Source organism: Sylvia atricapilla, chromosome 8 (assembly GCF_009819655.1).
Source record: "Sylvia atricapilla isolate bSylAtr1 chromosome 8, bSylAtr1.pri, whole genome shotgun sequence".
Classification (NCBI taxonomy): Eukaryota; Metazoa; Chordata; class Aves; order Passeriformes; family Sylviidae; genus Sylvia; species Sylvia atricapilla.
The window spans coordinates 23,392,726-23,405,597 of record NC_089147.1 but is presented as its reverse complement, the minus strand read 5'-3'; the positions used below and the strand labels follow the sequence as shown (position 1 = coordinate 23,405,597).

At 35.9% G+C, this 12,872-nt stretch overlaps 1 protein-coding gene across 5 annotated transcripts in view; it reads left to right on the top strand.

Annotated features, from left to right (window-relative positions):
* The window catches only part of DLG5 (discs large MAGUK scaffold protein 5), a 96,801-nt gene that overhangs the window by 33,097 nt on the left and 50,832 nt on the right, over positions 1–12,872 (top strand). For all 5 annotated transcript variants that reach the window (XM_066324098.1, XM_066324097.1, XM_066324101.1 and 2 more), the window contains exon 2: positions 3,106–3,174. In XM_066324098.1, the coding sequence (XP_066180195.1) occupies positions 3,106–3,174 (69 nt within the window). The remainder of the gene's footprint in view (positions 1–3,105; positions 3,175–12,872) is intronic.

Here is a 12,872-nt window from a genome sequence, read left to right as displayed (position 1 = left end):
AAAGACAGGATGGTTATGTATTTTCCCTCTGTATGAATGTGTACCTGTAAAAGATATGTTTGGTTTTTGGTTTGCTTGTGGTTTTTGTTTGTTTGCTTAGTTTTGGGGTTTTTTTGTTTGTTGATGTAATTGTTTGGTTTGATTTTTTTTTTTTATTTTTAAGTAGGTATAAGTTCTACTGTGTTTGTCAGGATCCTGTCATTGCAAGGTGCAATTTTGAACTTTAGGAATGTGTCAGCAATTGTTATAAATCAGTAAATTAAAATCAAATGTAGCAAGTTTTACCACTGGAGGATTTCAGTATGCAAAGTGAATACTAGCAGAAAAATATTAAAGTCAACTATTTGGAAAAGCGTGGTGAAAGGCACGTGAAGCACTTCCAACATTTATCTAAGAAAGTATTTATGGCTTCTTATTGGTTTTAGTGTTCTGATCTTTTTGTGTGTGTGCGTGCCATTTGACAAGATGGACAGGCAAAAAACATTAAGAATAGGAAATGAAGTGGAAAATTCTTCTGGGGGGAGGGTGGTTTTTCAACAAATTTATTGGAATACTGTTGGTGTGCAGCTCACAAATAAACAGGGTGTTCTAGTGCCTTTGATTGTAGAAACCAACCTGTGCCTTTTTTTTTTTTTTTTTTTTTTTTTTTTTTAACCTGTATCTGAATTGCTGTTGTGATGATTTTGAGTGTTTTCATTTATGTAGGAGACATTCTAATGAGTGGGGAAATACTCCTGGGAGTATTTGCAGGTACCAGTGATTTATTGCTAGTTTGATCAAGCAAAATATGCCAAGCACAATGGCACTTTAGCCTGGATTTAATACAAGGATGTGGGTCAGTACAGTACCTAAAGATGAATTTTTATATTGTGACAGCTGTGTAGAGACCTCTGGCTGTTGTTTCTGATGCTTACTAATGCTGCTTCTGATGATAAAGGTGGCACTTGTTACAGATGATGGACTTGAACCCTGTGTAGGTTAAAAACAAAACCAAACCGGACAATGTTACTAGGTGGTTGTTGTTGTTGTTGGAAATGAGGAATTATGAACGGGTCAGATGATTCCTCCTCTCTTCACAATTGTGGGTTTTCATGATAGCATGCCATGCATACCGGATCTTGTGTCTACAAATATGAGCCAATGTTTTAAGAACATTGCTTTGGAGAGTCATGTTTCTCCATTCATGAAGTCAGCTTCACAAAACCTTTCTGTCAATTCCAGAGAGCAGAATTTAACTCATTTGAAGTCCTGTCTCTGGCTTGTAATGCAGGACAAAAAGACAAAGAGGATCAGTGTCTTGAAGATAATTAAAATGAAGATCAGTAGAGGTGATGAGATTTTGAGTCTTTTATTTCTTCACTCTTTAAAACAAAAGCAGCTGACAATCACTACAAGTCTCTTTAGGTGAGGAACTCCTATGTAATCGTTTAGAGGAAATGTGTGATTTTGCCTTAGACTCCTGAGCATAATTGTCACTTCCTGGCACAATATTTTGTTGTGCCTGAGTCCCACACAATTTTGATACAATCTCAGTACACATTGTCATAAAGATGTCCTACATTGTTTAATATATTGATCTGGTTTTTTAACTTCCCTTATAATTCTAATCAGTCTAGGTCCATACTGTGAGAAATACTGCAAGTCATGTGAGTTTAGAATATGCAAGGAGGTTAAATATAACTAATGTGGAAATTATTTTGCTTTTAATAAGCTCTAATTAAATAGGAATACAGCTTAAATTATTATTATTTGAAAATGTCTGAAATGGAAGCAAAAATGTGCAGCAGATTTTTTCTGAAGCCGACAGTGTTCCAGTGACATACTCATTGTATATTTTGTTTAAAAATCTGAACAAAACAAAAAAATTACATCCCCTACAATTGAATAGAATTATTTGTAAGCAATATATTTAAAATGATTTTTCACAGAGATTTGTCAGATTAAACAGTCTTCTTCAAGATTCAATTCTTCTTGCTTCTTTTCAGTTATTTTTTTCCTTTTTTTTTAAAATGATTTTTCTGTTATTGTGCTAGTGGAGTTATTTTATCACATCTTGTTTTTCATTCATCTAACACCATAGTAGTTAGCGGTGTCATGCTTTTCTTTAGTAAGAAGCAGAGGAGATTAACAAAAACGTGTTTTTTTTCTTATTTTCTATCTTTCCTTCCTTCATCTGTTCTGTTTAGTTACTGTTCCTGTTTCTCAGCTTTTATTTCCTAATTTCAAAGAAACTAGAAGAAAGAAATACTGGAAGTATAAGAAGGAGACACTGTAGGAAAATGAGTTCCTGAAAGTCTTGGAACTGTGTTAGAGCTTGGCTGTTGTGAACACAGCTCTTGCATCCTAGGGAGTGATGAAAATAGACTGGATTTCTAATGGCTTTTGTACATAATCATTCCCTGTCTTTACTGTGGTGTATTTATCCTGTCTGTGAGGGATGGTGGAGCTGGTTAGTTAATGTTTTGAAGTAGGACCTGTCCTTCTAGTTCTTCTGGTAAGTAAAATCTAGCATACTTCTAAAATAACTAAAATGAAAGGCTTCACTGTCTATTGAGCTATTAATACGTGAGAAAACTTGCTGGTTTTGGGTCCTTGCTTTTAAGACCAGATACTGAAAATTGCAAATGGATATAAACAAATTTTATTTACAAATTAAATGAAATTTTTAAGTCTGAATGGAGTTTGAGAATAAGAATACAAATCACTTGCACAATGAATTAGGAGTTGGTACATGTAAAGACATGAGAAACTGAAATAGATTGCCACTACTTCCACAAGTATCACTCCTAATCTTCTTATTATAAACATGAAACTCTGTAGTTTCAGTCTGTCTGAAATAACCTAGGTATTTAATATTTTGCTGAACTCATTTTTACCATGTTATCCAAAATATCCAGTGCACAGGGCAATGTTCATTTACAAATTATACTTTGCCTGTTAGATTTTTATGTTCCAGTGATATATGTTCTTTCTAATTTAGTGATTTGAATAATTTTAGTAAATTTATTTGGCATCTACAATATCAAGAAAATGAACCATCGCTTTTTTTGGAGAGAGGAAAAGGGGGAGAAAAAGTAATACTGTTTTTTATTTTCCTGATTCTAGGGTCTACTTACAGTGTGCTGTCCATAATGCCTTCTGACTCTGAAAGCAGCAGTTCTCTGAGCAGCATTGGTGAGTAAAGTATTAATATAAGAACTTGATGAGTGTGTCTTTTGGGAACTGGGAGAACAAGTTTTTAAGGTTGCCTCTGGGAAGAATAGAGGGATCCTGGTCGTAAAATCAAAGAAGTTGAGCTATAAGATGTAACAATCTATCTTTACCAGGAACAAGTGTACTTTTGTGCAGTGCAAGCTAAGCCTTTTCATGGCTGGCTGCAGTTGCTGCATGTAAAATCTGTTACATTTGGATATATTAAATGATGTAGCTATGCTTTGTGTTACTTAGTAAAATGGTGTAAAAAGTGGCAACATTGTGTTTACACAAGTCTGGACATATGAAAATATATATAAGGATGTGTATACGTGTATGTATGTATTTATGTAGATGTGAAAATTGTGGTCAGAGTCAAAAGCATCATGGAAGTTATAGATAATGTTAGCCAAGGCCATAGCCGTCTAAACCTTTGACAGAAGCTGCAAGCTTTAGCATTTCTTTTCTGTGTTCAATTAATTGCTTCATTTTCTCTGTTTTTAAAATCATTGAGAAAGACGAAGTACTCAGGAAAAAAAATTGGTAGTATAAGAAACATTATTTAGAGGTGCTTTGTCCACAAGATGATCTTGGAGCAACTCTATTAGCTGTCAGTTTTCCTCATCTTTACTTTTACAAATACCTTCTATTGTGAAATCCTTGTAAAAGTCGTTTGCCCTGGATAGGGAATGCAGCCTCTTGCATATTTAAAGTTCCAGTGTCAGGCATCTGTAGACTTCCTTGACAGCACCAGGCAAGTCAGTTGTCTTTTTAAGGATGTGGGTAGACATCTGTTGCAGTCATTGAGTTGAACTTTTAACTCCAGCAAGCAGGAACAAGATTTTAGGCCTGAATGAAGAATTTACTGAAAATACTGGAAGCTGTGACACGTTAGTTTGATATTTATCAAGACCACACTTGCATGTTACTACCTGAAGGAAGGGTAGATTTAATTTGCTGTGAATAAACTGGGGACTGGATATAGAAAGAAAAAAGTTCCTAAATTTTTAGGACAACCAGGCTTAGAAAGGCACCTTCTGAAGAAGATAGTTATTCTGAAATGAAATCTGGGAAGTTTGTGGGATAATTGGATGAAGTGATGGCTGAGACAGGAGAAATGCAGGTAGTCCCATCTAGTTCCATGTTCCTCATTTTAAAAAGGACTGGCACACTTAAAATCTTAATTTTGTTTAATTTTTTTTCTCGTTCCTTCCCACAAACTATGTTTTGTTTGTATTTTAAGATCCTGGAGTTCATACTGAATTTGGATCTGTGCACTTGACATAAGAGGCTGTCCTCAGAATTGGTTTATGTCTTTGGAGTTTTTAGTGATCAAAGTTATTTTATGACTTGAAAATTAGGTGCCCTGCTATTAAACAAAAATTGTGATCAATTATTCTCCATAATTTTGTTTTATTCAAATTATTCATGTGAGCTTGGTATTTAATATTTAAGAGATTAACAGCCAGGGGAATTCTTTGTTTGAAGCTGACATGTTTATTTTACAGTGTGGTTATAGACTTGTTATTAGTGAGTCTGATTTTTGCTCTAACCATTTTCTCACCCTCGTGTCTTGTTCTATGAGAGACAATTTTTTTGTAATCCAGTATCAATAAAAAAATTGCTTCATGACTGACACCTACTAATGACATCTTTGCAACTCACCTTTAAGATAATTTTAATACCGACTAATTTATCGAATGACAAGCCATCATAACTAAATCTGCCTGCATGCCAGCTCCCCTAAGGCTTCATATGAGTTGTTTGAATGGAATCCTAACAAATACTGAGGTGCTGTGGCATTTGAGCAATTTCACATACATCTTCCCCCCACTCTGCCCCATCTCACTGAAAAAATTTTCATGAGGGTAATTCTGTGCAGTAGAAATGGTAATTTTAGCCTATGAAATTAATGCATCAGTGACAAAAGGTAAATACCTCATGGTTTAGAGACAATGCAAGCTTTTGAATACGTTCAGTTAAGTATTGATATGTGCATACACATGTATATAAAGGAGTATTTTTAGTTTCCCATTCACTTTAGACTGTCCTCACAGGAAAGATAAGGCATCTCTTTTATTATAGTTGTGTTCAGAACACTGGTTTACAATTAATACATTGATTCTGTTGAGTAGCTCAGAAACAGATTGGCACATTTGACTCTTTAGGGGAAATGCAAAAGGTTTGGGGTAATTATGCCCAGATAAATCTTCAGATAGTTAAGCTTTGCATCATCTAATTAGGAGAGATAATACCATCTTTCATATGTAGTCTTTAGAGTCAATAGTTCATAAATGTAACTAGAGACTCGCATGTCCATGTGCTTCTTCTTCCCAAACCTTAATTACCCTAACTATTGTTGGAGATGGTTTCTCCTGCCAGCATTTTTAATTAAATGATCTTTTCCTGAAATACTTCCAAGTAAGTCAGGAAGTTGTGAAATGGAGATGCTGCTATCCATTTTACAGCTGTCCTGGGTTTGAGTTAATTTATGAAGCTAAGATATATAACAGTGTGCTTATTTTCCAGAAAAAGACTCTGATCTAAGAACTAATCTTACATAGAACTAAGATTATTGTTAAAAAACAGTTCTGAGAAAACATGGGCTCTGAGTCCAATAAATAAAGCATAGTATTAGGATTTTGAAAGGAAGAGAAAAGGCAACATCATTTGATCACTATATATATATATTCATGATGTACCCAAGTCTTGGGTGTATTTGTAGTTCTGATTCTGTCATTGAAAGCCAAGAGTGCAACAAACATGGACAGCAGCAGCACAAATGAATGAACAGTTTTCGAGCAGCTTCTGTATGGGGAACAAATTGATATTCTGGGGTTCTCTAAGTCTTCAGTAATGTCAATACAGGAGCAGAGAAGGAGTGATTCAGTTTGCATAATGTGACTCAGAAATTTGGCTCAGAAACTTAGGGCTAGTCTATTCTGAGTATTGTATTGTCATCCAAGCTTTTTTTCTCTTTCCTTGCTTCTCTGGGGCTTGCAAAGCATGAGGGATGCAAGGAGGAATGAATTTCCATCCTCATGTGCATGCGATAGCATAAGCAGTTGAGTGGAAGCCAGTTTCCCCCACTGTGTGTAACACCAGGTTAGCAGCCTTGGAGAAGAAATTCTGCCTTTTTATTCATTTGTATATGTATGTAAATAAAAATGCCAAGTGACAGCAGGTTTTCCTTGTGTATTTTCCTCATTGCTCAAAATTAATTTAGATGGCCATATTTTTTAATCTTTTTCTTGCCTCCATTTCTTTCTGATCTATTAATAAAATTCATGCTGTTCATGTAAAACAGGTAGTTTTGATGGTATGGAGGGCAAATACTCATGGTTTATTTCCAAAAGAGGTACAATATAATCTGCTGTAAAGGTGTAATACCACCACTGTCTGTCACTGTCCCCTCAAAGGAACAAATCCTCATTAAATTGTTATAGTCTTTTTCTGTATTTCTTTGCTCTTGGCCAATGACAAAGATTTTTGTGTGTAAATAAAAGCATCCTTCATCTGCCCACTCCCTGTGCCCAGCAAACTCTCTGAACAGAACTACAGTCCTGTGTCTTGATATCAGAACAATTATTTATGGATATTCAGTGCCTGTGGTGCCAAGCACAGAACAACAGTGAATTGGATAGAAACCAGTAACACAGCTATATGTGACAGTCCCTGGCAAGTCTCCTACTTGACCAGTCATGATAACAGAGAGGAATAGAACACAGAATCAAGACCCCTTTTAAAAAAAATATTTTTAAAAAGTGTCAGTTTGTATAGTGCATTTAATAATTTGACATTTGATGCCATTACAGGATTATGGTTTCTAGAATCAATCCATTTTTTGACCTATTCTAGTACCATAATGTAGCTTCAGAGTTTTTCTTTAATGCTTTAAAAATGTTTTTTTTCTCCCCTCCTCGATGCACAGATGTTCTGGTTTGGTTTTAGGAAATGTTTTTTAACGCAACACAGCAGTTTGCATGGAGGCAACAGGCTGTAACTCTGAGATGATCCTCCATAATGGTTTTTATTATGAGTTTTTAACAGAAAGCCATTGCTTACTCTTCCATTCTTTTAATGTTCCTAATTAAATGAATTTTGGAATGGAAAAGACCTTCCGTCTTTTCACATGTGTAAATTTCTTCTTTCCACAGCCAGCCCTCTTTGCATTGTTTTGATTACAGCTGTCAGTCTTGTAGCCTCTTCATTCCAAGTTGCATATTAGCACCTTTCTCTTTTAACAAACTATTACTTTTCCAGCTGTTCTGTTCTTTGCATATGGTTCTTTTTCATCAGAAGTGTGTTGGGTTTTTTTTTTTTTACTCTTCTTTGTTCATATCACTTTGTTCATATCATTTTGCTGTGGGAGTTACACAGAATCGTAGGATGGTTTGTGTTGGAAGGGACATTAAAGTTAATCTAGTTTGAAGCCCCATGCCATGGAAAGCAATCTGTAATGAGCACCCCCACGGGCTCTACAGTTGTATGCCTTTCCTTGCAGCCATCAGGTTGTCATAAATCTGTCTAATCTCTGTCTAATCCAAGTTGTCTAACTTTAACTTCAACTGACAGTATTTCCTTGCTTAACACTTTTTTAGCTTATCAACCTGACAGGCTATTTACAGATAGTTTTTTACTAATTGCATTTCAAGTTGCTTAAACTGAGAGCTTTAATTCTTATCCATAGCAAACATTCCCACCCTCCCATCAGATTCCTTCCCAACAATGCTAGTCTTTCATTCCTCATTTTCATGTTGGCCATTTTGACAAGTGTCCTTTCATGTTGTTGTGAATTCAGTTTATTGCTTCATACTTTGTGCAGCTGGATGTAACAAAGTAATTGTTTTCAGTATTCACAGGACCTATGAATTGCAGGTGTGGCTTATGATGCTCTTTCAGTCAAAAATAAACACTCTATTCTTGTCTGAAAGAGTTACTTATTTTCTCTGACAGCTCTTAGTAGTTTCTCATTGTATTTCTCGACTTTTTTTTTTTTTTTTTTCTGACACAAAGATTGTATTTGCTAGACACCTCAACAGTTAACACCAAGGAAAAAGTGACAATATTACACTTGCTGAAAGGCCATGAATGAATAAGGAAAGGTACTAGGAGCACTATTACTACACCACATCGCAGTTCTTTTCGGTACACCCCTTCGATGTTCTGCCTCTTCACTAGTTACTCTTTCTCTTCAGAAGTCATTTTTCTGTAAAATTTGGTCACAATGATTGAAATAAAACTCTTCATCTAGATTTATTTTTTATTCCTTTATTTATTTTCCCATTTAGTTTGCTGGAAACAAGACTTTTAACTTGGAAATAAACACTCTTCCACACACTCTAACATAAACTTCAATTTTACTGCTCTGATTTTACTGCTTACAAACATGTAACTGTTTCTAGGATTGATCCTTAATCTCTAGGTGATTTTCAGTGTACTTGTTAATAAACATCTCTTAAGTAACAAGCATTCTGAATAGTTTTAGTGTGTTATTGCTCTCTTCTTTGCTGTCAGTTTTCAGGCAGGTGCAGTTTGACATTAGTCGTGCGCAGGGTTCTCTCAACTTCTTTCTCTTGAAAAGTACTTGAGTTTACTCCGTGGACATTATGCGCTGTTTCAAAAACAAAGGAACATAATAATAAAATAGTGAACTTGGCTCATTTATATCTGGTGCAGTCTTGAAGAAGGGGCAGTGGGGTTTTTGTGGTGAGACAACCACTAATAAGAGAGCTGGCCACTGAATGGTATTTTGCTTGTTACAGTATCTTCTTAACATTTGGCAGCCCCTGTGTAGGAATTTGTGAAGATTTAGTTGGTCTGCAATGATTGGAATGGAAATAGTGTATGTGAATACCCTCTCCTGCACTCCAGACAGCACCTGTGGAGCGTGGTGTCTTTCACTGCTCCTTGAGATGCTTTATCAGCCTGTGCATTTAGGAAATGCTTTTGGTGACAGTGGTTTTCTTCTGGAGCTGTGAAGTTGGTATGGTGAGTCAGTGCTCACAACTCCTACAAGAGAAGATGTGAAGGATGGAGTGCTGGAAGAGTGTCATCCCCTTGGTTGGTGTGCAGCTGGTGACCATAGTCACTGTCCCCTTTGCGTTGAGTGTGGACACTTCAGTGTGGGTTCTATTTTCAGTACACAGTTTTAAGCCTGACAAAGGTAGAGTTTGAGCCAGGGAGCTCCTGTAAATTCAACCCCAAAAGATTCAGCTGTACACGCCTTGGTCATGGAAACAGATTTTACTCTCAGTTGTATTTCAGCTCAGCAAGTTCTTCAAGGACTCTATAAACTGATGCATCAGCTTTCCCCCACTGCCCCTCATCTCCTCTGCTGTTTTTCAGTATTAGGTTGTGGATTTTTTTTTTGTGCTGACCTTTGGAGAACCACTGTTCAGTGCTTTCTATAGTCTTAAACTTACTGCAGTTGAAAGTTTATTTTAGATGCTGCTGGCTTTGTTTAGGTTTTTATATTCTAAATTAAATCAATATACTGAAATGCTGCCCATCCTTTTGTCCTTGCATGTTAAATGATTGGCACTGCTTTCATAGTGTTAGGTTTTCTGCCCGTCAGAAACTGTTGCTGCAGCTCATTATTCTACCTTTCATTTTTCTTTCCTCAGAGTACTGCTGCTTGTTTTTCCTAGTGTTTTATTGTACCTTCATGCAGGTCTGTTCTGTGCTCTCTGCTGTTTTATGATCACTTCAAAAGATCCATCTGAAGAAATGTAGCTAAATGATAACTAGAAAGTAATTTAGAATGTAACCCTCTTCTAGTGCTCATAAATTATTGAAAGAAAGTAAATATTTTAAAATGCAGTTTCCTACATTGACAGAAGTTTTTACTCTTGACTTTACTCCCCTTGGGGAGAAAACCTATTGATCATGCTTTGTGATATGTCTTGCAAGTATTTTTAACATTTTCTGTCATGATTTATGAGGCCATATAGAAATAATATCCTGAATATCTCTGTTGATTTTATTTTTTATGAAAGAAAACAATGTAAAAGGCTTGACTGTACAACAGTAGTATCCTGTTTGTTTTCAAGCAGGAAGGAGCACAAATTTATGACTTTAAAAAAAAATCATTGTAAAATTAAGGCATTCAGCTTGTGACAGATTGCCTTCTGAATTCATTGAATCTGTCATACAAGTGTATTTCTCACAGACCAAGGAGTTTATTATAACTCAAAATATGTTAATGATATTTCTTAAAATTGGCTGCTTATGCATTGGTATCCATTTACTTATCTCAGCATTATATTTATTTGGCATTATGGTACATTTTGGTCACATTAATAAGTTTTATAGCCCTGTTTGAGTTGAAACCTTCTGTTACTCTTCAAAAAATATGCTACCCTTTCCCCACATGTGAAGTTAACTTCTTAAGCAGTAGTTTCTGTGTGGACATACTATCTCTTCAGTCAGTGTTGATTAGAGTAATCATGAAGAATTATTCAGTATATGCTACAGTAATGGATCTTTGTGGTTTCTGTGAAGTCCAGCACTTGGGCTGGAAACAGCTCATGTCAGAAATGAGTTGTGAGGGTTATCAAACCACATGAATGAGCTACACTTGGCAGGACATGCAGTAAATGCCTTTTAAGAAATCCAGGTTATCTGAGAAAGAAGGTGAGTTACTGAAAGGTGCCATAATTTGGGTAATGGACATTTAGCCTTCAGGCTTGTGCATTTTAGGATCCGTTTGACTGGTTGAAGTACAAAAAGGAAGTACTTTTGTGTAAAATGTGCAGTCAGATGGAAAAAGAATATGAAGCTGGAAGCACGGGTCACTTTCCTTCTGCTGCCTCAAGATGTCAGATGAAATAAAAGGATTTTAGCATTCAGCTATAAAAGCTGCTTTAAAAGAAACCAAGACTAGAATTTTTCTGGTGAAAAAAGATTTTTCTGAATGTGTGTGCTTATTTTTTAAGCATGCAGATATCTGATTTAATCTTTATAAGACCTTTTGCACAACTATTGAGAATGGAAACCTGTTAGGAAATCAAGCAGAGGCAAATTTTGAAGCTTCTTCTAAGGATAGGAATGTGAAGAACTGGATTATATTAATCTGTATTTTTATAGCACTTAACAGGTGTCCATCTCGTGGCTGATATTGTGTGTCAAAAACATCATTGCATTAGAGATGAAAGTATCTGTTGATGCACTTGTAAAAATTGACAAGTTAATGAAAAATAACCCCTTTTGGTACTAAGACAAATGGTTTCACAATAGTGAAAAAAGCTTCTTTCCCAGGGCTAATTAGCCCATCTTTATTTAAAGCTGACTTTTCTTTCTTGGCACAGTTTTGGGACTGTGCACAAATGTTCTTGCCTGAAGAAGATTGTCACTTGGATGCTGTTTAAGCTGTCAGGGGAGGCTGAGGAGCAGAGGTGGATCTCTGGCCTGCTTTTACTGTGCTTAAAGATCCTCAGGGCAGGCATTTGGTGCCTGTCTTGCGTAGCAGACATTGTCCATGAGACTGCTGTGGGGTTAGCACTGATAGCAGTGATGGGCATTGTGCATCCCGTGCCCTTTCCTCCCTGTGAAGCCACAGCAGCCTTCCTGAGTCATTTCCTCCTTCCTCTTGACCTTCTGCATCCTGTTCATCTGTTTGGCTTGCAAGCACCCCCAGGATGACATAAGCTTTTGAACCTCTCTGTAAGGATGAGAAGGGGATTTTTTTCCATGTCATGATGTGTCAACTGAAGTGAGATAATGTGCTGGTTACTGGTGAATTTATCCAGGACCATGCAGCTTTGATTTTGTGAATTTGATTTGTCTGCCTTTACCTTTTAGTTTGTTTATGAAATTTCTTTTTCACTGATGTGTGCAAACTCTTTCAAATGAATACATATTCTGATTTTTTGTATCTGTTTAGTTATGTTCTTCATTTATTCTCTATATTCCCTGTATTGTGTGTATTATTACTGGTTTCTTGCCATAAAACTATGTAGAATATTGCTTATCTAAAAGAAAGGATAAGTCCATTCTGAAAGTGTGAAATCCTTAGTCCTTAAGGATGAAGGGGCTTTGGATGCAGGAATGAAACAAAGTAGTAGGAAAAGCAGCCTCCATTGGGAATTACTCAGATTGATGTGAGTTTGTGTCTTTTTCCCGAATGCACTTTTTTTCAGCTATTTTTTATTTCTTCAGTTTAATATTAGAGCATTTGCATACATTATTAGGCAATAGTTAGGTTAAAAAGATCAGTCTGTGCTCATGAATTCTCATTACAGTAGCAGTTGGAAGGTATAAAACCAGGGAGCTTATTATTGTAGATGCAATATGATATGATATGATTGATATGATATGATATATGATAGCCCTGACACTGCAGTTTTTTTGTTGTGGGGACTTCAAAACACAGGTAGTTTTGCTGAAAAGTTGGAGGGGTTTTTACATTCTACAGTACCTTCATGAACTGGGTTTAGGGATAAAAAGCCAATCCTTGCAATTCATTAGCATTTGATCCAGTGAGATAATTTTGAGTTTCTTTCTTTGAAAAGACAGTGAGTGGAGAGCATTGTTTTTCTATTCCTTTTTTTTTTTTTTTTTTGCTTAATTATCTAAGAAAAGTTAAAATAACTAATGTACTTAAAGGTACATCCTAACAAGTTAATACATATGTCAGCAACTTGTTTGAATAATTTTGGAAACTAGTCTAAAATTTCTCT